The sequence below is a fragment of the Ictidomys tridecemlineatus genome, chromosome X (genome assembly GCF_052094955.1).
Source record: "Ictidomys tridecemlineatus isolate mIctTri1 chromosome X, mIctTri1.hap1, whole genome shotgun sequence".
NCBI lineage: Eukaryota > Metazoa > Chordata > Mammalia > Rodentia > Sciuridae > Ictidomys > Ictidomys tridecemlineatus.
Genome location: NC_135493.1, coordinates 41042717 through 41068019, shown reverse-complemented (window position 1 = coordinate 41068019; position 25303 = coordinate 41042717). Strand labels below are relative to the sequence as shown.

The following is a 25303-nucleotide window of genomic DNA, read 5'->3' as shown; positions in this document are numbered from 1 at the left end:
TAATGTGTCTAAAATCCAAAACAGATTTTGGAGGGAAGATGGCAAAGGTAACATAGAAAGGTATTAAGTAATTTTTAATATCTAATATTTGCATTCCACATATTTTAATTAGTTAGATAATCATTGGAAGTCATTTATTCCTTTGGCTCAAGAGAACCCAAATGACTTAGCTCTGAGACTTTTGTTAAACCAATGTCATTTATAGATTTTCACTCTTAAGAGTCAAGTGCTGGTCAAAGATCTCCATTATGGGTCAGACTTATATTTAAATTATCAATTTATTTTGATTGAGGGAACATAGTTGCCATAACCACTGAGTAGCCTGAGTGACCCAAATCCAACTATGCTGAAATTAACTTGGGACTGCCATTCAAACAGCTTTCTCTTTGTGAAACACTAAACCTGAAGTTTTTATGGTTCCAGGTAAATTAAGGTAAATTTTTAATTAACTATAATGTTTTGAACACAATAAGAGATATGGGGAATTATTTTTCTTTCACTCTAAGAAAAATTGCTGTAAGAACTTCAGGAGAAATGATACCAAATGTCCTCTTGCTTTGTCTTTCTTCATACTTGCAGAACACTCATTTCCTTTCTGTGCCCTTACATATACTTCCCTCTGCTTAGAATGTCTACCTATGTCTATCTAGAAAACTTCAAGTTTTCCTTCAAGTTTAATCTAAAATATAATCTGCTTTACAAAGCCATCCTTGATTCCTTCAGGCATATTTAAAGGTTCTTCTCATTTTTATATGTACCCCCATTAAAACAATTATTTTATATGTATTTAAGTTTCCTATTTGCATATGTCTTATCACAATTGTTCATAGGCATCAAGGACTCTAATTTTTCATTCTTATGCCCTTTGTACATGACATAGAAGGCATTTGAAAGAAGGAATAGAAGACTTCTCTTTTCCCAAAAGTTAAAAAAAATCTTCTCATCTGGCTTTACCAACTTCTTTCTTCATCTCCTAAAAGTGTACCTACTGCTTCAGACTCAATGTCAAGTTCCTTTCTGTTTCTTATGTGTTTGTCTTTACTAGCAAGTCTAGATGTTTCTATAAAAGCACACATCTTTCTTGTCATTCAACTTTTTCTTCTAAGACTATTTACTGGCTTCAAGAAAATATTTTGGAACAAATTTCAAATTCCACCCCTTCCAAAGTATTCAACAACTTTATATGGACTCATATTTTTCAAAGATCAATAACAAGGCTTTTCATTTCATAGAAATATTTTACTAAATAACTCCTATGTTCTTTTCATAGTTTTTTAAAGGTAAGAATATCTCTGAACTCTATATATCAAGTATACCAGTAAGCTTTGTTTTAAAATAAAATCATTTTATCTTTAATCACAGAAAACAGATTTGAAGTAATTTTAAGTTAACTCATCTGGCTGGGTTTTACAGACTGCAGAGAATAGAATTGTATCTGAACAAATTATCAGAAGCACCTCAGGTTGGGGCGACTCACCGGTATTCCTTGGTGTACTCAAAGTCTTGTTTGTTATAGGCAGGTTTTAGGAAATTGCACTCAATGACTCCAATTACTCCCACACCTTCTCCATGAGTTGGCTTAAAAGAAAAATATTAATTTCAATACTTACATTACTGTTGACTTCCTAGGAGCATTTCCTTTTGATTCTAGAAAGATTATATAATGTTCATGGGCAAGGAAAGACCATTAACTTATAGAGAAACACTTAGAATGTACTTCAATATACTGCAAGTATATTGAAACTTGCAATATATAGGGAACTGTAATCTGAAAAATTTTAGAACAGAGATTTTCAATGATTCATAGATCCATAGGATTTTTCAAGGAATAATAACTCTTCTTCACTTACAAACCTACAATTTTATCAGTTTCACATTCCAGCATTGCCATAAGATTTCATTTGAATAAAAAAGTACACTGCTGGGGCTGGGGTTGTGGCTCAGTGGTGGAGCACCTGCCTAGCATGTGTGGGGCACTGAGTTTGATTCTCAGCACTGCATATAAATAAATTATAAAATAAAGGCTCATCAACATCTAAAAAATATTTTTTATAAAGTACACTGCTAAAAAAGCAAGATTATATACTACTATTTGAGGGAACTGAAAGGAAACTTCATCACTACCCCCAAATTTTAGGGATGTTATGTGATAGTTACACCTTATCTATTCAAGTAAGTATTTTCCCCACATATATAGACTACCAAATAACTACCAAAGAAAGTCAGACTGGCTGTGTTTATTAATTATAAGTTGATGTAAAATGTTTTGTGAATTAAAATAGTTCTTTGTTATTTTAGTGGAAGAAACTAAGTCAAAGTGTAATTAGACCAGCAAATAAACATAAGTTGTCTAAAAATGACATAACAAGAACAAATATGATTGGCTGAAAATAGCTATCCGGGGCCCTATGTAATTGTGTACTGCATAATATAAAGCAGTCTATAATTCACTGTGCTTTAACCATCTAATTTATAAATTAAGAGGATACTCATGGGGATTACTACTTTACATTATGGCAAACCAACATAAGAATGCTCACTGATAACACAGAATTCCAGTATGGGAATAGAACCATTAATCAATCTATGTCCTTTGCAAATTTTAAATTCTCTCCCTACTCTTTTCAGTCTTCTATGCCAAAGAAACATTAACCACTCAACTTTACCTGGCATCCCACCTTCTCAAAGAACTTTATGAGCCGGTTGTTATGATACATCATTACTCCAAACTGGTTAGTTTTCTTGCAGGAGAATCCAAAAGTGATTCTCACCTGCTTATTCTGAGAAGAAAATTATTAAGGAGACAAACACCAGGGGATTTGGCAAACAAAATTTTGCACCATATTATAGATTACACCATTGGATGTAGATTGATACCTTTTATAGGGCATTTAAAAATCTATAGCAATAATTTAACTATATTTTTAAGATATGACCAAGGAATTGTCTTCTTAGAAGTTTATCCAAAAGAATTCGTTGAGGAAGCCCACAAAAGTTGATGAGTTAAGAGATTTTTTTTTCAATTAATCACAACAGCAGAAAAACAGATAATTTAAATATCCAACAATAAAGTAATATTAGATAAATATGGTCTATTATACAGCTCTTAAAATTGTGTTCCTGAATAATATTTTGGAATATTAGGAAATATTCAGAATAATAACAAGCATTGTTATATAACACATATATGTATAATAGTAATATGTGATGTAATAATACATCACATATAACAAAATATAATATTTATACATGCATAGAAAAGACTAAGAAAAATACCAAAATTCTACCAGTGATTAAATAATTCATGAATAATAAAAAAGAATTCTTAAGCCTTCCTAGTTGCTCATTTTGCTGCTAAGGTTCACAGGTTCTGATAAGAGTTATAAATGGTACAATACAAATACATTCAATTACAGACAATATTTGTAAGTCCAGTTAACCCATATAAAATACAATGGAAGCAAAACCAATAAGAACAAAACAACTTTGAAAGGTAAAAGACAATGAATAGTCTTGTAGTAATATTTCATAGGAAGAGGTTAGCAAATTTGGGTAGATCAAATTATGAGAATCGTTATATGTAAAACATATGTAATGATGAATTTTTTGAACTCAGGGGCACTCAACCACTGAGCCACATACCCAGTCCTATTTTGTATTTTATTTAGAGACAGGGTCTCATTAGTTGTTTAGCGCCTCCCTATTGCTGAGGCTGGCTTTGAACTTATGATTCTCCTATCTCAGCCTCCAAAGGCACTGGGACGTAAATTTTTAAAAATTTCTACTTGATTTAAAAACCAAGTTAAGCTAGTTACAGTTGTGCATGCCTGTAATCACAGCTCCTCTGGATACTGAGGTGGGAAGACTGAGGCTAACCTCAGTAACTTAGCAAGACCTTGTCTCAAAATAAAAACTAAAAAGGGCTGATGTAACTCAGTAGTAAAGTACTTCTTAGTTCGATCCCCAGGACCACAAAATAAATAACATACATATATACATAAAATAAAATAAATAAAACAAAAAGCAGTCCAATGTAAGAGAATGACAATGATAAAGAGGAGTTAGAGAAACTGATATTTTCATTAAAAAAATAGTGAGAATTCTTAATATTCAAATGGATTGAATGAAAATTTATTTTTTAAAATGATCTTTTGCCCTCTCCAAATGATAAACTACATGCATAAAAACCATATAAAAATGTCTCTGTCAGGTATGATACAAACACAAGTGGGTATTCAACAGTAATATTTAACTCGGAACACAATTTTCTGAGCTCAAGTGGAACCTCAAGTAAGGCCTTATTACAATGCAAAAATGAAACAAGATAAAACTCCCCCAAACAAACCCAAACTCCCACATTATAAAACTAACATCTTAAAGATTACCAAATATTTTCCTTCTCTTGTACACTTAAAATTTTTATTGGTGTATTATGATTATACATAATAGTGAGGCTCACTAAGGGCTGGAGTTGTAGCTCAGTAGTAGAGTGCTTGCTTAGCATGTGTGAGACACTGGGTTCAATCCTCAGCACCACATATAAATAAGTAAATTAAATAAAGGCCCATAATAGTGGGATTCATTATGCCATATTTGTACATGCACATAACATACTTTGATCAATCTCATTCCTCAGTACCTTCCCTTTCCCTCTTTTCCTCCCTTCCCCTCCTCTGTTTGCTCTACTCTATTGACCTTTTATTATTATTTTAATTAGTGCATTATAATTATATATGTAAGTGGGATTCATTGTGTAGTATATTGGTACATGGGCATAGCACAATTTGGTAAATTTTGCTCCCCAGTATTTCCCTATGCTCTCCCTCCCTCTTGATCCCCTTTCTCTATTATATATTTTTAAAATTCTAAATTATGAAATGGGGTTACAATGGGGTAGAAAGCTCCCCAAATTAGTATGCCAAGAAAGAAAAAAGAAAAGAGGCCTTTGAAAACTGAGGAGGAAACCAAATAAGCCAGCATTAATGATCTTGTTCCTTAGTAACCTTGGGGAAATTCTATTAGCAGTATCATTTTACTGATGCCTATAGTGAATCCATTTAATCCAAATTCTAATATAAGAAGGTAACTGGTTTAATGGGAAGGGAGGGTGAGAAGAATTTGGGTATATATAAAATGCATGCATAGAAGTTGGCCTGATTATAGAAACCCATGAAAAAAAAGAACCTAGAGGGGCTGGGGTTGTGGCTGGGGCTGGGCCTCAGTGGTAGAGCACTTGTCTAGCACGTGAGAGGTGCTGGGTTCGATCCTCAGCACCACATAACAATAAATAAAATAAAGGCACTGTGTCCAACTACAACTAAAAAAATATTTTAAAAAAAGAACCTACAGACAGAAATGTGGTATATTCTAATATAGTAATTGGGAAAGCACTTCTTTATATCAGCTCTGTTGAACCTACAGCACTAAGATCCTAGCTCATATAAGGTGCTATTATAACTAATATGCTCAGAGTTCTGGCTTTGTTCAGGTTCTTTAGGGATTTAAAAAAAGTTTCCTAGTGGAGAAGGTATGTGTTCCCCAAAAGGATAAAATCAATGTGCATATGAATAAAAACTACATGGACTTTTATAAAAAGGAAAAACAATTTCTAATTTTTGATCAGGTGAAGAAAGAGAAAGAGTATATCTTTGATAAAGCAAATATGGATCAAGAGTTACGCATGGTTACTAGAAAATAAATTAAAAGATCAATTCTTCCTGTTTATGAGTTCTCAGCCTTTCAAAGACTTCCCTGTTTTTGCTAAAAAAAGCCATCAATGAAGATTGACCTCATTTCCATAGTTTATTTTAACATTTTTCTCTAGAATCTAAAATCTATTCCAAAGGAATATAGAAGTGAAAATGAGTAACTGCTCCTCTGTTAAAAGCTAAGTATCTTAAAACAGACAAGTATTTCTTATTAAAAAAAGATTTCAGAATCTACTGAACCAGAATCTAAAATCTCAAGATTCTTATTTAAGAGTTTCCCTATGAGTTCTGATAAAACTGGAGTATAGTCTGACATATAAGAAATACTTCCTAAGAGTATAGTGTAACAGGATTTGTGTGTATGACACAATTTTGATCTGGGAAAGACAAGTTTTTGTTTTTCTGTGCCAACCTAGAAAACTTAATCCCAAAATGCAGAGGTTAACTACGTGTAGCTGAAAGGATACTGTAAAGGTAGGTTTATATATATCATATCCTACATTGGCCAGACTTTTGGCAATCATCTGGGTGGTCACCTTCTTTTGACGCAGAAAAATTTTCATCCGTGGCTTCATATATAGAATACTACAATATGCCTATGGAACAGTAAAGGGAAAGTTTATATGCAATACTGACAATTCTACTGAAATACCCATTAACCACTTTTAGCCAAGTGAGTCTATTTTAGGCAAATATCTACCTTACTTTCTATACCTTGTAGCACATCAACCACAACATTAAAATGCTGCTATTTTAGCTAAATTGTTTTAGTGGACATGGTGAAAAGAATTCTAGTACAGAGCTAAAAGGTTGTCATCTTTACATAAGTAAACTTTGGTCTTATTCTATAATATTTTCATATTATAGGAAATCTTACCTCTTAATGTTGAAGAAAACCACTCTTACTCACCCGTAAAGAATACTCTGTTTCTGGCAACTCAGAACCACTAATCTCTTTTTCTTCTGCATCAAAATCTGACACCAGGATATCATATTGATCTGTATCAAAGTCCAACTCAGATTTCCCATCTTTGTTTCTGGGTAAAAGAGACAAGTACCAATCTAACAAAAACTGGCTCCAAAGGACAAAATTGTACTAGGAACCAAAAGAAACAATGTGAACAACACTCAGGTACCTGGTTCTTACACTGACCACCAATCCAAGGGAACTGCAAACTACTAACTTGAAATCACACAATATTTAAGGGTATTTCTAGTCTATAGAAATCTATGTTTCACACTGGTGGTGATACCAAGTTCATAAGTAAAGAAAAGGAATATTGAATGTCTGTGATCTGATAAATCAAATGAGTATCAGCTATCCTCAAAGAGGAATCCTAAAATAGATCCCACTTTTCTGGTGTTGCTGGATAAGTCACCCAATATCACTTTACCCTACTGAATAGATGAATCAAAATCTATTTCCACTAACTTCTGTAATCATATAAGTATTAATGAGATACTAAGATTTCCCCCATATCCAACTCTATATCTTAGAAGGAAAAGATTATTATACAAACAACATATATTTACTAGTCCTCTAGAATACTATTTATGGAATTATCACTTAAATATAATAGTACTGATGTTCTTTTCATAAGAAACTTTCTTATTGCCATAATGTTTTCAGGTCACTTAACTTTGCTCCATTCTAAGACCCTTAGTTATATCATAGGGAAAAAAAGGTTAAGAGCCATTTGTCCCCAGAAAAAAAAAAACTGAAAACAATGATGGGTTATATGGAAAATGTATATAGTTCATTCAGAATGATAGTTCCCAAAATTTGTTTTGTGGAACAACAGTCCCTGGAAATATTATTTAATAAGAATTAACAAATAAAAGTAAAATTGAGGAATAATTCTCAGCAACATCAGATTCACATCAAGGTCTAGTGCTACTTGCTTTATAATTCAGGTTCCATAAGCTCAGAGCTACTATATGGAAAATTTAGCCCTATTCTTAGAACCAAATCAGGGCCACTGTGACATGCCACCTGTATAAAGTCCATGCCTCTGTAATAGTATAATTCTGAATTTTTTAAGATAATTTTGATCCTCACTATCCCACCCAACTCTAACAAATACATCCTGAGAGTTGCCTGTCCTCCCTGCCTCTATCATCCCTACCCAAGAAAAAGAGGCTTGAAGAAACATTTTTAAAAACTGAGCAACATATTATATTGCTCCCTTAAGTATTTTCTTTTCTTTTTGCCTTTTGGTACCAGGGATTGAACCCAGGAGTGCTCAACCACTGAACCACATCCCCAAACCTTTTATGTTTTATTTTGAGACAGGGTCCTGCTGAAGCTTTTAACTTGCATCCTCCTGCCTCAGCTTCCTAAGCCACTGGTATTACACACCTGCATCACCACACCACAGTGTAAGTATTTTCAATGCACATTAGCATATGAATGCCTCTGAGAAGTCCTGGGCCAAAATAACAAAGTAAGCTTCATTAATCCAGTTTTCCCCAAATTTATTTGACCATGCAATTCTTTACTTATATAACACTTTACATAAGTGTTTATATGTTTCTTTACTTATATAACATATAACTTGTGCAAAGAAATAAGTCTGCTTAATATGTGTAAGTCATTGGATATTCCTCAGGAAAATGATCCTGAATAATACATATGATATTATTGAAGTTTTTCCCAGTAGGACAAATGGAAGGCCTGTGTGAGTCCTTATTTTTTCTTTTTAATTATTAAGTACTCTCTGTATATAAACCAGTATTGTTTTTAAATAAGTTTTACCCAGTTAAGAAATGAAACAAAACAGGTGATGTAAGTTGAAAAGAAAGAATGAATATAACTGATACTCTGTTCTGTTAAACACACCAGTAATGCATCTGTTTTATATTAATATTTCTAGGTTTTTAATTTTTAGGTTTTAATATTTATTGCATTTTACATGCCATGATTAAACAAATAATGTATCATAGAGTATTTCTTTATTGTTTTATTAGTTCTAAAGACATGATCTTAAGCCACACATTATAGTTAAAATTGATCTGCTTCAAATAATTTTGTAATGCTGTGCTATTCTAAAAGCACTAATATAGAGGTTCTTATTTTAAAAGATCATGTTGTGTTTTGTAACTCTAATTTCTCTTTCTTATGCTTCATTTTAATTGTCAAATATATAAAATAACTTTCTTTATCAATTTCAATAAAAGGTCCATGAATATGAAATTGATATTTATAAAGGATTCTGAGGATGTTAGAATACTATTTGTGGCAACTGTCTCAGGATATGCATGGCTTTACTTTAAATACATAGCATATTAACAACAAGAACCACTACCTCAAGTGAAAGATATAGAAAGGTATGCAATTGTGTATATATATATATATATATACACACACACATACACACACACACACATATATATATGTATAAATTTATCAACTCTGCTTCTGTATAAAGACTTATTAAAATGTGCTTCATAATACCTTTGCTTATTAGAATCTGTCACCTTCAAGATACTATACCTGCGGATGTTCCAAATGAGAACACGAGTGCCTTTTTTGCCTGGGATGGCATCAAACTGGGACAGCAGGTCATTTTCACTGTTGAAAATTGAATAATTCAAGATGGCTTCCAGGCTGGGCAAGGAATCCTCAGTAATAATCATTTTTTGTAAAACCAAATATAGTCAAAGAAAAATTAATATCTTAAGAATATGCTATCAAGGGGCTGGGGTTGTAGCTTAGTGGTATAGTACTTGCCTTGCACATGGGAGGCACTGGGTTTGATTCTCAGCACTACATAAAAAAATAAATAAAATAAAGGTACTGTGTCCATCTATAACTAAAAATATTTTTAAAAAGAATATGCTATCAAGAAGGAAGAGCACCTTTTGGGTTGCATGTTTAGATAAAAAATAAAGACTTATGCTTTATAGCATGAGAATTACTGCTACAGAAGGAAGGAAAGAGAAAAGGTTGTGGAGATAAACACCAAATTCAGTTTCATCTGCAGGATATAGCCTCAAAGATGCAGTGCAAACAAAGACAGTATTATATTTATGGAGATGATCAAAGGCTAATTTTTAAACTATTTGGAAGCAGTAAGTTCAAATCTTACTGCTATATTGCTCCTATGAAAACAACCTGGTATCTAACAGAAATAATAGCTTGTCCAGGTATTGGGAAATGCTATCAGATAAGCTGGAAAACAATTTGTTTCTAAAAGTATAAACACAAATGTAGCTAGCCTTAAGGTAAAAAAGCCCTGGGAACTATAGTGGTGGTGGTAGTTGGGAAAAGTTGATACAAATCAAACTGCATAATATAAAAATTTCAACATAGCAAAAATATCTTTATGCTTCTGTCAATGGTTCATTTATTTTAAAAATATTTAATAGAAATGGTAGTAAATTTAAGACATTTCAATACTTTAAAAACATGAACACTTTTTTGAAATATGAAAAAAATATGGATTTGACCTGAAGGAAAAAGTTTCTGTTAAAATAGTCAAATTAAACTAATTTTTAACCAACATTCTCCATTTGCAGAAAGGATATTGTTTTGCTGGCTGAATGGAACAATTGGTACAATAACTGCTTGGGCCTGGACACACTCCAGATAGGTCTGTGATAGGAGTCCAACAGTAAGAGTACCCCCATTCTTGGTGAAGACAAGAGCGTCCTTTCCTAGCCGCATGGAGCCTGACTTGAAACCATTACCAAAGACCCCGATGGGACACTGGCTCTTCTTTATTACTTTATCTGTAAAGCCAAAGCTGTAATTACACAAGAAAAAAAGGAATTAGAAAGGTAAAAAGCATCCTAAGATAGGTGAGAGGCAGAATGTTTGGCTGACACATGAATAACACATATAAAAAGTTCCTCCTTTTTTTACTTTTTTTGGTATTTCCAGGTAAAGCTATTAAGTTAAAAACATAGGACACTACTATGGGGTGATGACACTGATATTCCTGTGTGGATGGTGTGTACTTAAATAGTACTACTGTGTAAGAGTCACACTTTGGAAATGCAAAGAAGGCCCCCTTTCACTGGTTAACAGAGAGAGCTGGAGAAGGCCTTGTGCTACTGCCTTTCTTATCTAGATAAAACAGTCCTGACTTCTAAAAGTTAGGATAATGTACAAAGGATAGTTGCCTAGAAAGGGCAACAAAAAGTCCCAAATAGTGGCACTGATCAAAGGCACTAGACAAGGCATCTCCTAACTTTGTTATGTCATCCTTTAGAAATCTGAAAGTCAGAGATCATATATCTTGACAATTTCGACTCTCCACCCAAAGGATGACCATTCCAATTCTTACTCTCTGCTCCATCTGCTGGGACAGTCCATTGGAATATGGCCAAGAGATAAAAATAGGTAGTTCTGCCTCTGAATATCTGCAAACAGCTGCAGTATAAAGTCTGTCTTGTTCTATTAAGGGCTTTTCAATGAGTCACCTCAGCAAACTCTGTAGCCCTTCATGATCAGTTTGATCTGGGAACCAGAACCTTTCCCTTCAAGATATAAACCAAAATGATATAAATTCTAGAAAATGATGATCATCTTCTTATATTTTCCCACACTACAAATAAAACTAATTTTAAGGATTATTTCTCTCCAGATTGACTAATTTTACTATGGTGTACACTAGCATTCATTCAACACATAATAATGGAGCACCTACTATGTGCTGTACATTATGCTAAGCACTGGAGATACAGTTGTTAATAAAACAGGTATGATTCTTGCTCTCATAGCTTGTAGTCTAAGAAAGGATTTCATATATTACAGATTAGATGCTACTTAGCAGCTTGGTCTTGGCTTTACTCTTTTGAGCACGGAGGGGTAAGGTGCCTGTTTTCCATTTCCTGAAGGTTGTGGTTTTGTGTTTATTCCCCAAGAAAGTAGACTATATTTCAATTTTCTATCTCAAAGTGTAATGCTAAAGTACCATATGTCCTTCTAGAATACAAACATTTTAAAGCTTTCTATGAATAAATCTAGTGACATAGAAATGTAATCTCCAGGGAACTGGTCCTTTGGGGAAAAAAAGAGAGCTGAGTTAATGCTGTTTGTGGGTATTCCAGGAAAACAGATGTATAAGTTGGTAAAATTCAGACATTCTTATTCCTCTTATGGAAGAATTGGTTAGGAAACATGAGGTCATTATAAGAATTAAATTATATACTAATTATAAATTATAATTTATAACTAGTATATAATTTTATAAATTATATACTAATTATAAAGTAGTACTCAAAAGTCAATTTTTTAAAAATTTTAAGCCAACTCTAGAAGTCATTCTAAGAATTGTTATATGCTATTCTATACCCTTACTTCTGGTCTAATATCACCTCTAAACTCAGACTTTTCATAAACAGAAATCTTATCTACCATGTGAAATGAATTTGTATGGTTATTTGGATTTAAAATTACTCTAATACCACAAAGTTTAAATTAGGTGGCCAAAGAAAGGGATAAAAATAGGGGGACTATATTACTACATTAATTTTCTACTATCTTCTGCCACCTATCACCTCTTTTTCCCTTTGTATGTATAAATCCTCATGTTACTTATTTTGGGGAGGCCAGATGACTATATAAGCTTGAAAAGATAAGTAGTAGGGTGGGGCCAGAACCAGAATGGGAAAGGATAAAAGTGAGATGAAAGGAGCTACAAGTTCTAGATTTTATTTTTGCTGTTATGTTTCACTTAATGCTTCCCATGTGTTATTATTTAACCTAATTTTCCATGTTAGTTATTCTATTTGACTGCAAATTTGCAAAATGAATGCCTGATACCAATCAAATAATGATATAAATACTGATAATATTATAGGAATAAATTTTACATAGTTTGGTATAGCTCAGTAATTTTCTACAGAGCAATCTTGGCTTAGGCAGGTGGTTTCTATTCTCTAAGTCAGTCCTATCCTCTCATGTAAGAGACAGCACTATTTACACACCAACGGGGCTTAGATACTAGTTCATTGAATGGAATCCAATAATAAGCAACGTCCTCTTGAGTACCTTAATATGTTGAAAATCTAGACTCTAGAGAGATAAATTTAAATTTGGAATGCTGATCACTGAAACAAACCTTAATAAAATCCATGAACATACAAAGGGATGCACTATTGTTTTCTAGATATATTGGTGATATAATATGTAATATAAATGAATGAAAGAATGATAAGTTTTCTGTTATTGTCTAGCTGGTGCTTTAGAATAGACCTATATGTACTTCTGTGCAGAGGTAGCAAATACCTTGAATCTGTGGCTCTATGGCTGTTTTTAATTCTTGACCTTTGAAAGAGGTTTTCCACTTTGCTAAAAAAGGCAGCTGAATATATAAACTACTTGATTCACACACTATCCCTAGAAGCTAAAGAGAATAAAAAGTTAACCTTTAAGGAATTAAAGATAGGATTTTCCTTTTTAATTTGATTTTCATGTTGATTCTGTGTTTATGGAAGAAACTATTGCTGTAGTTACCCACCTATTTTATCAGCCTGAAAATAGGAAGAGTTAGCATAAAGAGCTGGAAAATGTGGATAGGATAACCAATATTATAAGTCAACAGAATTTCTGTAGGCTTAATAATTTTTCAGAATTATTCATTATTTTTCCAATACAAAAGCTACCTCTAAAATTCTATTATTTAAAAAAATTGTGGAAAGTGGACTTGTTTGTTATAATTTAGGATCTGATTAAAAATAATCTCTTTTAAATAAATGATATCTTCTGGCTGATTCAAGTTTGTTTAAGACATAATAGCAAAATGAGTACACATAATACATTGAAAATTCATTAAAATAGTTCTCCAAAATTAATTTTTAAATAAGTGGAACAATTTCCAGAGCAAACTATTGGGGAGAGTATATTTGGTATGCTATGGAAAATGTTATGGCTAAAGAAGTTTCTACCAACTTTGATCCCTGGGAAGGAAACAGATTTTTTAATGGATGACACTGATCCTCCATATTTCACTTCAAATGTCATTTCTTCAGGGTAGCCTTTTTTGATTCCCTAGGCTAGATTAGATCCTTGTGCTATATAATCTCAAAGAAATTGTACTCTTCTTTTATATAATTTACCACTGGTAGAATAGCCTATTTAGTCAAAAGTTGACTATTGTTAGTCAACTTTTACTTCTCACTAATTTAAGAGCAAGGATCATATCTGTCTAGTTCACCACTTTATTTCCAATACCATATGCACAGGTACTTAGTAAGAATTTGTTATTCAGCAATAAAAAAGAAAGATCATGGCATTTGCAGGGAAATGGATGGCATTAGAGAAGATTATGCTAAGTGAAGTTAGCCAATCCCAAAAAAACAAATGCCAAATGTCTTTTCTGATATGGGGGGGTGTGACTCAAAATGGGGTTGGGAGGGAGAGCAAGGGAGGAAGATTACCTCTAGATAGGGAATAGGGGTGGGAGGGAAAGGGAGGGAGAAGGGGAATAGCATGGATGGTGAAAGGACACCTTCATCATTATACAAAATACATGTATGAAGATGTGAATTTGGTGTCAACATACCTTATATATAATCAGAGATATGATAAATTATGGTATAATGGTGTATTAAGAATTGTAATGCAAAAATAAATAAATAAATTTAAAAAAATAAAACAACAAATATGGAGCAAAAATTGCTACAATTATTCTGAAATAATCCTCTTTTTCCCTCCTGTCTTATAATTATACCAACTTTCATATGTATTTCCATTGACAAATGGAAAGTGATCAGATTTGCTGGGCCTAATGTTTGACACCCATGTCACTGGATAAAGTGTGGTAGGAAGGAGTAATTAAGAAGATAAGTGGACTGGGGCTGGGGCTCAGTGGTAGTGCACTTTCCTGACATGAGTGAGATTCTGGATTCAAGTCTCAGCACCGCATATAAATAACTAATATAAAGGTCTATCAAAAACTAAAAAGAAATTTTAAAAAAAGAAGATAAGTGAATTTAGGGGGAAAACTAGTATGTACAGAATTCAACATATTTTGGTTCTCTCCCATCTAAAATTAAGTTTAGGAAATCAGACTGGTAGAATAAGTTAAAGGATACAGCCAACTCTCTACTTTCACAAATATACTAGTCATATTTTTGTATCATGTCTAGAGATTTTCCTCAAATATTCTTCTATTTAGAAGGGTCTAATACACAAGGTATATAGACTACTGGACAGTAAATTATAACCACTTACTTACTTACTTTGACTAAATTTCATTTTTATTTATTTAATGGATCAAAGGGATTTCCTTACCAACAAGGTTATTGATTTAGAAAACATTCAAAGACAACTACAACCAAATGAATTTGTTTTTCATTTTTAGGGTCCTGAGCCCTTTCCCTCCTCCTCAGCACCCCTCCATTGTTGCTCATGCTTCACATACTCTAGTTCAGGGAGACACATAGAAGAATAATCAATCTCATCTGCTAAGAAAGAAGAGAGGAGAAAGAAGTTAAGGAAACATTCATCTTGAACTAAATGATGTGTGAAGGTAATGAAGAACAAACATTTTCTTAACCATCAACCAGTGAACAGAGTTGCAACAGAAATTTATCACCAGTTTTAATGTTTAAAAAAGAGAATTTTATAACTTTGCAATTCTACTGCAAAATCTCCAGATTATATGTGTGGTTGCCTTCTATTTATTTTAATGGGGCTTGTTTATGTCCAGATACCTTCAGGGTTCTAATCCACAAATTATTCCAACTCTAATACTTCTGATTTAAAAGTGATTTTAGGTTAATTAGGAATTGGAGAAGGTCTTAGATCAGGGAAAGCCTCCAGGTCCTTATACTTGCTGTTCTCTTTGCTTGAACTCGCATTCCTTACTTTCTGCACCTTTTCACCTAGTTAAATTCTACCCACCCTTAGATCTCGGCTTAAATATAACTTCATCTAGGAGGCTTTTCCTAACCTCTGGTATCAGATTGGGTTACCCTGTTGACTCATCCCATGTATCCTGTGTTTTCCTACCATTACGCTTATTGCATTTTCTTGTGATTATTTGCTTAACTGAGTTGCCAGCTAGACTGTATGCTCTGTGACAGCAGGAACAGTGTCTATTTCATAACCAGTGCCCTGGCACTAACAGATGCTTAATAAATATTTGTTGAATGAATAAAGTAAAATTAAAATATTAAAGAAAATTATAAAAACTTAAATAGAGCTTGTGAACTCAAGAGAATAAAAGCATTTTTACCTGAGCATTCGGTGGAGTTTGTGAGGTGTCATTCCACATCCATCATCAGTAAAGGTCAAACAAGATTTATTCTTGACCTCCTCAACATCTATAAAGACCGTCCTGGCGGATACATCTGGATCTACAGCATTATCTGCAAAAGGTAGAAATCTGTGATCTTAGATCCCCTTTTCCAATAGTCTATCAAAATTTCTAATTTAGTGTCCCCAGTACATGGAAAACTGTCCTACAGTACCCTCATATGGATGTCTCAGAAGTTAAACAGAGGACATTAATATAATATACCTGAGTTATACATAAAAACACATGTGATGCCAGTTTGAGTTATAAAGCTGATTTCTAGCTTTTTTTTTTTTTTTGGCACTAGAGACTTAACCTAGGGGTGCTTAACCACCAAGCAACATCCCCAGCTATTTTTTATTTGAGACAGGATCTTGCTAAATTGTTCATTAAGTTGCTGAGGCTAGTCTCAACCTTCCAATCCTCCTGTCTCAGCCTCTTGAGTTGCTGGGATTACAGGCATGTGCCACATGCCCAGCTGATTTCTAGATTTCATGGTTGATCTGTAGTCTGCCTTTCTCCCTATTAACTTCAGGGTATAAAAGAAAAGTAACTACTCCAATTTTATTCTGATTTCACTGTATTATTTCCTGTCTTTTAGCTACTTTACTGCTTATGAATGCATACAGTAAAGGTTGGCTACAGAGAAAAACTGAACCAACAATTTGGTAAAAATAAATACATATTACACATACTACAGTTTATATATGACAATTTTATTTTCTACTTTTTAAAATATTACTTCATGTGTTAAAGAACATAGATATCATCACCATCCCTGTTTATAGTACAAGTGCTACTGAAAGAATTACAGGTTAAAATCCTGCCTAAATCCCAGTGATGGTAGCAAGCATGCTTAGAGCAAAAAAGCAATTTGGCTGCCTTTCTCTATACTAGTCTTCAAGGTGAGGCTGTCTATTCTCTCATGAAAGGGAGAGCACCAAATAAAATTGGAAAAACAGGGCTAGGGTTGTAGCTCGGTTGGTAGAGTGTTTGCCTTGCATGTGTGAGGCACTGGGTTCGATACTCAGCACCACATAAAAATAAATAAAATAAAGGTGTTGTGTCCAACTACAACTAAAAAAAGTGGAAAATGTACATATAAAGTTCAACAATTTGTCCTGAGTTACATCTTTATGATGAGTTAATTATTTAAAACTCCAAAGACATCAAATTTATCCATATTCTAAAATATGCACCATGTCCCCACTCCAGAGGGTGCTATTGTCTAGTTGCCACATTTATTTTTCTTTTCTTTACTTTTCTTTTTTTTGTCACAAGTACCAGTCCAGTTTCTACTATTGTCAGCTTGGGGATATAGCTCAGTTGGTAGAGTGCTTGCCTTGCATGCATAAGGCCCTGGATTCAATCTCTAGCACCATCAAAAAAAAAAATTTAGTATCTACTATTGTCAATCACTGATATAAGTGGCTCAATACAAGGACAATCTGTAAAATCTGTTGGATAGTGCTATTGTTTAGATATAGTTTGTCTCCCAAAATTTCATATGCTGGAAGCTTGGTCCCCATTGTGGTGGTGTTGAAGTGGTGGAACCTTTAAGAGGTGGGGCCTAGTGCAAGGTAATTGTGTCATTGAGGATGCTAGCCTTGGAAGGGATTCATGCTGTCAGGTCTGACAGAACTGGATTAGCTCCTGCTAGTGTAAGTTGTTTTAAAGTGAGGTCACCCCACATGCTTGGCCTCTTCTGCACATGGCTAGTTCCGTTTTGGCTTCTCCACCATGTTGTGATGTAGCCTGAGGACCCTTGACATTTGAACCTTTTAGCCAGTGGAATTGTGAATCAAATAAACATCTTTATTGACAAACACCCAGCCTTGGGTATTTTGTTATAGCAACATGAAATGGACTAGTACAGATAAAGTCCTTAATCATTCCTATCTCTACTAGCTCTTCTTTAAGCAAGATAAAGATCTTTCCTTCAAACCACTTCCTTTGCCCTGACATCTTATATTGCTTTACTGATGATACAAGGCTGCACTCAGAGAGTCAGATAGGGTCTTGGTTGCATACTTTCCCATTATCACTGATAAATCATATTTCTCCACTGGGAGCATCTCTTATAATCAAGAAAATTATTCCACATATTCCAAATTTTTATAATACAATTGAAAGTATCAGTTACAATCACTTTGATTATGGAATGTCCTCCAAATAAAACAAGACATAGATTAATTTCAAAAACTACAATAGTATTTCCAGAGTCACTGATAAAATTTTCACTGACTAAAAACATTTGAACAGCAGTAAGTCATCATCAATAATCCCAAAAGTTGGTTAAGAGGTCTGATACAGTCGATTTTTAAAGCCCAGGTAGCACCTAAATTCCATATAATGTGGCTAACATCAAGCAAGAGTTACAAGTTGGCATGCAATGGAACCTTTCTCAGAAATATTGTTCTTTACTTTTAAGAGGCAGCAGTATTTTTTTCTTTAACTGACAGAAGGATTCAGCCCTGCATAGTTGCATAGCTGCCTACATTCTTTAAAGAAATTTTACTTGGCATGCAGGCTCTTATCAGTCACTCCTATTGATGGATAGCCAAAGACACTGAGACTGATAACTTGTTGACCAACCAGATGTCATTTACACATAGAAAACTTCAGACATTGTGAAATTATTTTCTAACAGTTTAAGAATATTTACAATTCAAACATATAGCATATGGATCCAATTACACATTTTTACAACAGTGTATTGAATAAAACAGGGTCTCTAGAAAAATCACATCAGCCTCTTTTTTCCCTCTCTGCTGTAAGGTTTTTTTTTGTTTTGTTTTGGTTTTTCTACTGGAAATTGAACCCAAGGGCACTTTACCACTGAGTAACATACTCAGCCCTTTTTATATTTTGTTTTGAAACAGGGTCTCACTAAATTCTTGAGGCTAGCCTCAAACTTGCCATCCTCCTGCCTCAGCCTCCCAAGTTGCTGTGATTACGGGCATGCAGAACCACGCCTAGCTCTCTACTGTAAAATTTTCCCAAATTTTACTAGGTTTTTTCAATAGGAATATACCAAAGAATTTTAGCATAGGCACTTAAAGAGTTCACGGTAGCTGCTAAGTGCAGGTAGACATTTTACCTCCTTGGTTGGAAGCTTGTGGAATATAGGGTGGGGGAGGGAGAACATGAGAGGCCAGGGTCAGTTGGAGCAACAGGGAAAGTGTGATCAATGGGTGGCCACCCACAAGCACAGTTTTGCACTTACTTTCCATTTTATGTGGCCTTTTGCCTGGCTTCAACAAATAAAATTATAATAACAAGGTTGGCCTCAACAGATGAACTTATACTAATAAGGCACAAACTAGCAACTGGTTTCAATTCTATTTCTTGCTTCTTAACCTTCTAAAAACTGTTCAATATGTAGCATATGCTATCAAATTCCAGGAGATCTATCTTCTCCCATGGCCCAGCCCACTTAGCCTATGAACAGGTAGGATAATGAGAGATCCCTTACTTCTCTTTCCTCAACTAATACTTAGGTAAAAAGAGATGCACTATCAGATCCTGGAGTGTCTTTATCCCCTATCCTGGCTGCACAACCCTATCTGCTTCCAGATTCCATGGAGTCTCACCTGGCCTGTGTTATCTCTTATAAGGAAAATCCTATCGGTATTCCCCCTTCATGCACCCCTTCGGCAAGAGCATGAGGAATCTATCTTACACCCTAATGTGGTCCACTCAATCATTTGTCTTCTAAAAAGGCATTGCAACTGAAGCCTCATGCCTCACCAGAACCTGGAAGGCAATGAAAAACTGTTCAATGATAGTCCCTCAGGAGAGAGAAGATGGTGGGTAAGAGATAGCTTTAAGGTAGCACTTCACATGCCTTCTATCAGGTACATGTAAGGTCACCAGGGCAGGGTTGTTGCTCTACAGACATTCTGCAAGTAGGTAAAATTTTCTTGCCTGAAAGTAACATCATTACCTTCTGTCACAAGCCTATTCTTTATCTCTCTCTCTCTCTCTCTCTCTCTCTGTCTCTCTCTCTCTCTGTCTCTCTCTCTCTCTCTCTCTCTCTCTCTCACACACACACACACACACACAGATGGAGGGAAGAAAGGAGGGGAGAGAGAAAGAAAGAGAGAGATAAAGAGAGAGGGAATATCAGCATTCAAATGACCACAAATTTGAAACTCAAAAGTAATTTTTTGGGCTGGGGCAGTAGCTCATGCCAGGCAGTGGTGAAACATTTCCTATCATGTTCAAGACCCTTAGTTCAATTCCTAGCATAGCAAAAACAAAAATAATTTTTAAAATCTCTCCCTCTTGATGCTCAACACAACCCTAGATTCTCTTATATCTTGCTTTTTCTATTCCCATTGTCCTTTTATTTGCAGAGTTTGATCCCTCTCATCTGAATTATTGAAACAGCTTCCCAACTTGTCTTTCAAATCCATATCTTTCTTCTTTAATACATCTTATATGCTGCTGCAACTTTAACTTTCTTGAAGCACAACTCTGATCATGACATTATTCTGGTCAGAAAACTTCAGATGAACAGGCCAAATACCAGAGCCTTCAGGTCTGAATCCTGGTCCCAGTTCACATTTCTATCCTCACTTGCTCCTTGGTACTTGGAGTAAAAAGACCTGTGTTTGAGTCCTGGATTTGCCATTACTAGACATGAAACCTTTGAAAAGTAAATTAATTCTCTGATCTTGTGTTTCTTCATCTGCAGGATGAAAAAAATTAATATTGCTTACCTCAAAGGGTGAAGAAGGTATTTGTGAAAGCTCTTTGTAAACACTCTAGGGACCTATAGTTTTTACTATACATGAACTCCATACTCTAATTAAATGCAACAACTCAATATTCTTCATGCTTTTGTTCATCCAGTTGTTTATTTTGCCTGGAATGCCCTCCATGTTACCATGTCCATATGTTCCAATCCTTCAAATCTCAGCTCAAATGTCACCTCCTCCACAAAGCCTTTCCTAACTCTCCTCTTCCTGATAAGCTGGAAGTCATTTCTCCTTCCTCTGAACTCCCACAGCACTTGTGCGTATCTTTGTTGATATATTATTTTCTATGTTGTTGTACAAAGATTAAGCCTGCAGTATATTTCTTATCTTCCCTATTTGAAGGGTGAATCCATATTGTTCATTTCTGTACCTACCACAGTGGTCTTATACACAATAGATGCTTATACACAATATATGATTCACTAGCAAATTAATGCATAATAGAATTAACTACTGAAGGAAAACTGAAAATGAAAACTTTAGACAAGCCATTAATATTTTGATCTCCCTATTCTCTATTTTCAAAAACATTTGTTACTTACTTTTAAAATATGTTTTTATATATCTGGAAGCATGCACATATGTGTGTATAATATTCATACATATCCACACCCATGTTAGACATCTTAGGCCAAGATATGGTTCTTTAGGTTAATGCTTAAGACAATAATTGAAAACTCATTAAGTCACCTTTAAAATACAGTACACACAATACAACATAGGTACAACACGGTGCAACTGTGTGAAGAACATGACATTTCTTACATTTCTCCCACCTCCCACTATGTTAATTGTTAATTTTACCTTTTTTGTTTTGTTTTAGTAAGTTACATGCATACAAATCTTATTCCATGCTACAGCCATTCACTGGAGGCATAGTGTAAAACCTAAAGGATACAGGCCCTGTTATCTAGGATTCCAAATGTGTCAATGCCACTTTTTTCCTCTGAATATTCTAATAAAGTCATATTTTATATATATACACACACACACATATAGGGAGAGAGAGAACGTGCGTGTAAGTATTCATTGTTGTAGTCAAATTAATCATAAAAATTTTCCATCATCTTCCAAATAACTCTCCTGACACTTCTCCTGCGACCCACCAACTTCTAGATCAAGACATCTTTCATGGCATAGCCACAGTAAGAGCTTAAATGAGGACTAGTGCTCATTCACAGAGCTTTGAAATCATGTTCAATTTTGTCCTGTGTTACCTAGCCCCATAAATCTCTCAAACTTCTTTCAATTTTTGAAGTGTTTATAATGTACTCTGTATGCGGTTGCATTTTATGCAGGACTGCTTTTCTTCTTTGCCTTCCACACAGTATTTAGCATACTACTGCAAAAGCTGATGTACTTGGCTTCAAGGGATCAACTGAAAACGCTTTAAAAGCAAACACCGGTGGAGCGAGAGGTTAAGTCCTCAATATTCATTCCAGCGGTGTGAGGGCGCTCGTGGACCATGGACCCAGCCCTCTTGCAGCCTCAGGGAGCCAAATGCACTCGTGTCATCTCTTAAGAGATGTCCCATCATTCCTAGACTTTCTAAGCCCAAAAGTTAGAGAATTCTGTTTTCCAGACCTTTCCTAACGACCCTACCAAGTCCTGTACTAGGCCCCTTTGCTAACTTGGAGCCCTCCATGGGTCGCCAGGCGCTGTTGAGCCAGCTGCCTTGGGGCCCGATATTTTTATGTATCTCCTTTTGATTATTAACTAAGCTACCCTAAAGTGCCTGGAACATCACGAACCAAAGAGAAAAACCATACGTGAGTCCTGACTCTTTGGATACACCTCGTTTCCTCGGCTTTTGCTTTATTCACGCAACCTCGTCCCCGGTGAGGGAGCCACCGTCCAGAGGCCCCCACCCCAGCCCCGGCCCACCCCGTGCAGCTCCGCGCATTCCTCTCGAGTCCGCAGCACCACGCTGGCACCACTGCCTCGGGCTATCGCGGCCAGGCCCGCCCTCGCCACTCACCTAGCAGCTCCGCGATGGCACTGAAGGGTCGCGTGTGGCTGCTGGAGTTGCTCTGTAGGTAGCGGGGGCTCATCTGGGGGCGAGAGAAGGTCCCGTCCCGCGTGAGGCCTCGGCCCGCCAGGCCCTCCCCGCGCGCCCCCCTCAGCCCTGGGGCCCGCGCACGCGTCCGCCCCCTCGGGCCCCTGACCTACCGTGCTGAGGCGGATCCCGAAGGCCTGCGGGCCACTGCCCTGCCGGGCCAGCCCGCCGACTGGCGCGCCAGGGCCCGCGGGGGCCCCTCGGTACAGGAGCATTTTTTTGGCCGCCACGATATTCGTTTGCTGCCGCCGGACTCCTCGCCCCGGCCGTCCCGGACTAGCCCTCACTCACTCCCAGTCGCAGCTGGCGGCGGCCGTCCGGGACTGGCTCTCCTCCGCTCCCAACTCGCAGCTGGCGGAGGCGGGGCGCAATCCAGCCACCTGTCCCCAGCGGGAGGGGTGAGGCCGGCTGAGCCGAGCCACGGCCCCGCCCTGTCAGCACCTCTACGGATCCACGGACTGCCAGAGCTGCCTCAGGGCCGTACAGAAATATGGCGACCTCCTGACAGCCGCTCCTTGATCCCCGCCCCTAATTAATTCTTGGCGTTTGCCATAGGCCAGGCCGCCGAGCGGGAAAGCGCGAGGTGGGGGGGTGGCGGGGGGATGGCGCGTGAGGAGGGGCGGGAATGAGGCTAGAGGAGGGAAGAGCGTGCATGGGATTTCTGGAACTGAGTCCCTCTAAGGCTGAATGACTAACGGGCAGGATAAGACAAGTTTTTCAAGTTCTAAAGAGTACAGTTTTGCTATAACTGGGAAAATAGGAGGCTTACGTGAAGGGAAAGCATTTGGACTAGCTACCTCAAATGCCTCTGGAAGTGCCCAGAACTTTCTAGAATATGATTGGCAAACTGTCTAGAGAGACTGTAGGCCTGTAGGGAGGCTGTTTATGAAAGGAGAAATTGAACTTAACTTAAATATGTTCCTGCCAAACAGTGGATTGGTTAAGTTATGGAATATCCATGAAATAAAATGATAGCCATTTTTAAAGCCATGTTTGTAGATTAATCTTTATTTTATTGACACTTATAATTTTATGTATTTATGGGGCACATTTTTAAAAAATATTTTTTTAGTTATAGTTTGGCACAATATCCTTACTCCATTTGTTTATTTTTATGTGGTGCCCAGGTTCAAACCCAGCACCTCACATGTGTTAGATGAGCACTCTAAGATGAGCCACAACCCCAGCCCCTATGGGGCACATTTTGATGTTTGCATACTATAAAGTATTGATTAATATTCAAGCAGCCATCTTAAATGTTAACCACCTTCTTATGAGATAAGTTTCCCTTTCCTGTACTTCTTGTTACTGAACTCCCCCAATCCCCATTAGTGACCTACCCCATGGTACTATAACCCTTCGCCAATCCCAGAAGGACAGGACCCCTTGGCTCTGGAAAACCCCATGGTACCATGACCTAACTCAATCCCATGCTATTCCACACTCGCCCCTAGCTCTGACACGAACACCACCCCACCTCCAGCCTATCCCATAGCACCACAACTACAACTCCAAACCCCTACCCCACAAAAGCTGAACACCCAAACATCTTAGGGCTTCTATCCTCTCTATAGAGACATGACCTTTATTTGTCAGCTTTGACAAGTAAACTTTCGTGTAGGTCTCTTCCTGGTCTCTGACCTTCATTTCTCGTTTGCCTCTCTCTTTTTCACTTTCCCTTCACATACATGTATGCATTGTATATTGATGAAGTGACAATAGTTAGCGTATCCATCACCTCGTGTATTTATCTTTCTTTGAAATGAAAACGTTCAAAAACCTCTCTTATAGCTATTTCAAAATGTGCAGGACCATCCAGTAGTACTTAACTCTGTATCCATTGAGCACCTGCTCCTGACCCTTAGCTTTCCAAAGCTCGTCTCACCTCTGGTAACCACTGTTCTACTCTCTACTTCTATCAGATAACTCTTAGTGTAGACTACAAATATGAGTAGAATCATATGGTGGTTTCTTTTCTGCATCTGTCTTATTTCGCTCAACATAATGTCCTTCAGTTTCATCCATGTCATGTCTCAAATGATGGAATTTCATTACTTTTTTATGGCTGAATAGTATTCCTGTTCTTTATGTAGTCATCCATTGTTGGATGTTTAGGTTGATTTAAAGTCTCCAAGATTGTGAATTGTGCTGGGATAAACATGGGAATGCAGATGTCTCTTCATTGTACTGATTTGATTTCCTTTGGATATAAACCCCATACTAGAATTACTGGATCATATGATCGTTCTATTTTTAACTTTTTGGGGAACCTCCAACTGTTTTCCATAATGGCCGTACTAATTCACATCCCCACCAACAATGTGTGGTGGGTGTTCCTTTCCTCCACATCCACACCAGTACTGGTTTTCTTTGTCTTTTTTATAATCATCATTCTAACAGGAGTAAGGGGATATTTCATTGTGGTTTTGATTTGCATTCCCCTGATAACAAATTATTTTGAGCATTTTCATATACTTGTTGGTATTTTGTATGTCTTCTTTTGAGAAATGTCTAAGGTCTTTTGCCCAT

General features: G+C 36.2%; 1 protein-coding gene and 1 long non-coding RNA gene across 2 annotated transcripts in view; one reads left to right on the top strand and one right to left on the bottom strand.

Moving 5' to 3' along the window:
* Positions 1–23292, bottom strand: part of Morc4 (MORC family CW-type zinc finger 4) — a 51803-nt gene extending 28511 nt beyond the window's left edge. Inside the window, exons 1-9 of the mRNA XM_078034437.1 lie at positions 22888–23292; positions 22697–22769; positions 15896–16028; positions 10236–10453; positions 9202–9349; positions 6619–6745; positions 6176–6304; positions 2667–2780; positions 1478–1578 (exon numbers count right to left, since the gene is read on the bottom strand). Coding sequence (XP_077890563.1) covers positions 1478–1578; positions 2667–2780; positions 6176–6304; positions 6619–6745; positions 9202–9349; positions 10236–10453; positions 15896–16028; positions 22697–22769; positions 22888–22989 — 1145 coding nt within the window. The 5' untranslated portion in view covers positions 22990–23292. The remainder of the gene's footprint in view (positions 1–1477; positions 1579–2666; positions 2781–6175; positions 6305–6618; positions 6746–9201; positions 9350–10235; positions 10454–15895; positions 16029–22696; positions 22770–22887) is intronic.
* LOC144371706 (uncharacterized) lies at positions 6742–15899 on the top strand. Its single transcript, XR_013431710.1, has 2 exons — positions 6742–8087; positions 15020–15899. It is a non-coding gene; the product is annotated as an uncharacterized LOC144371706 (long non-coding RNA).
* Positions 23293–25303: the final 2011 nt, after the last annotated feature.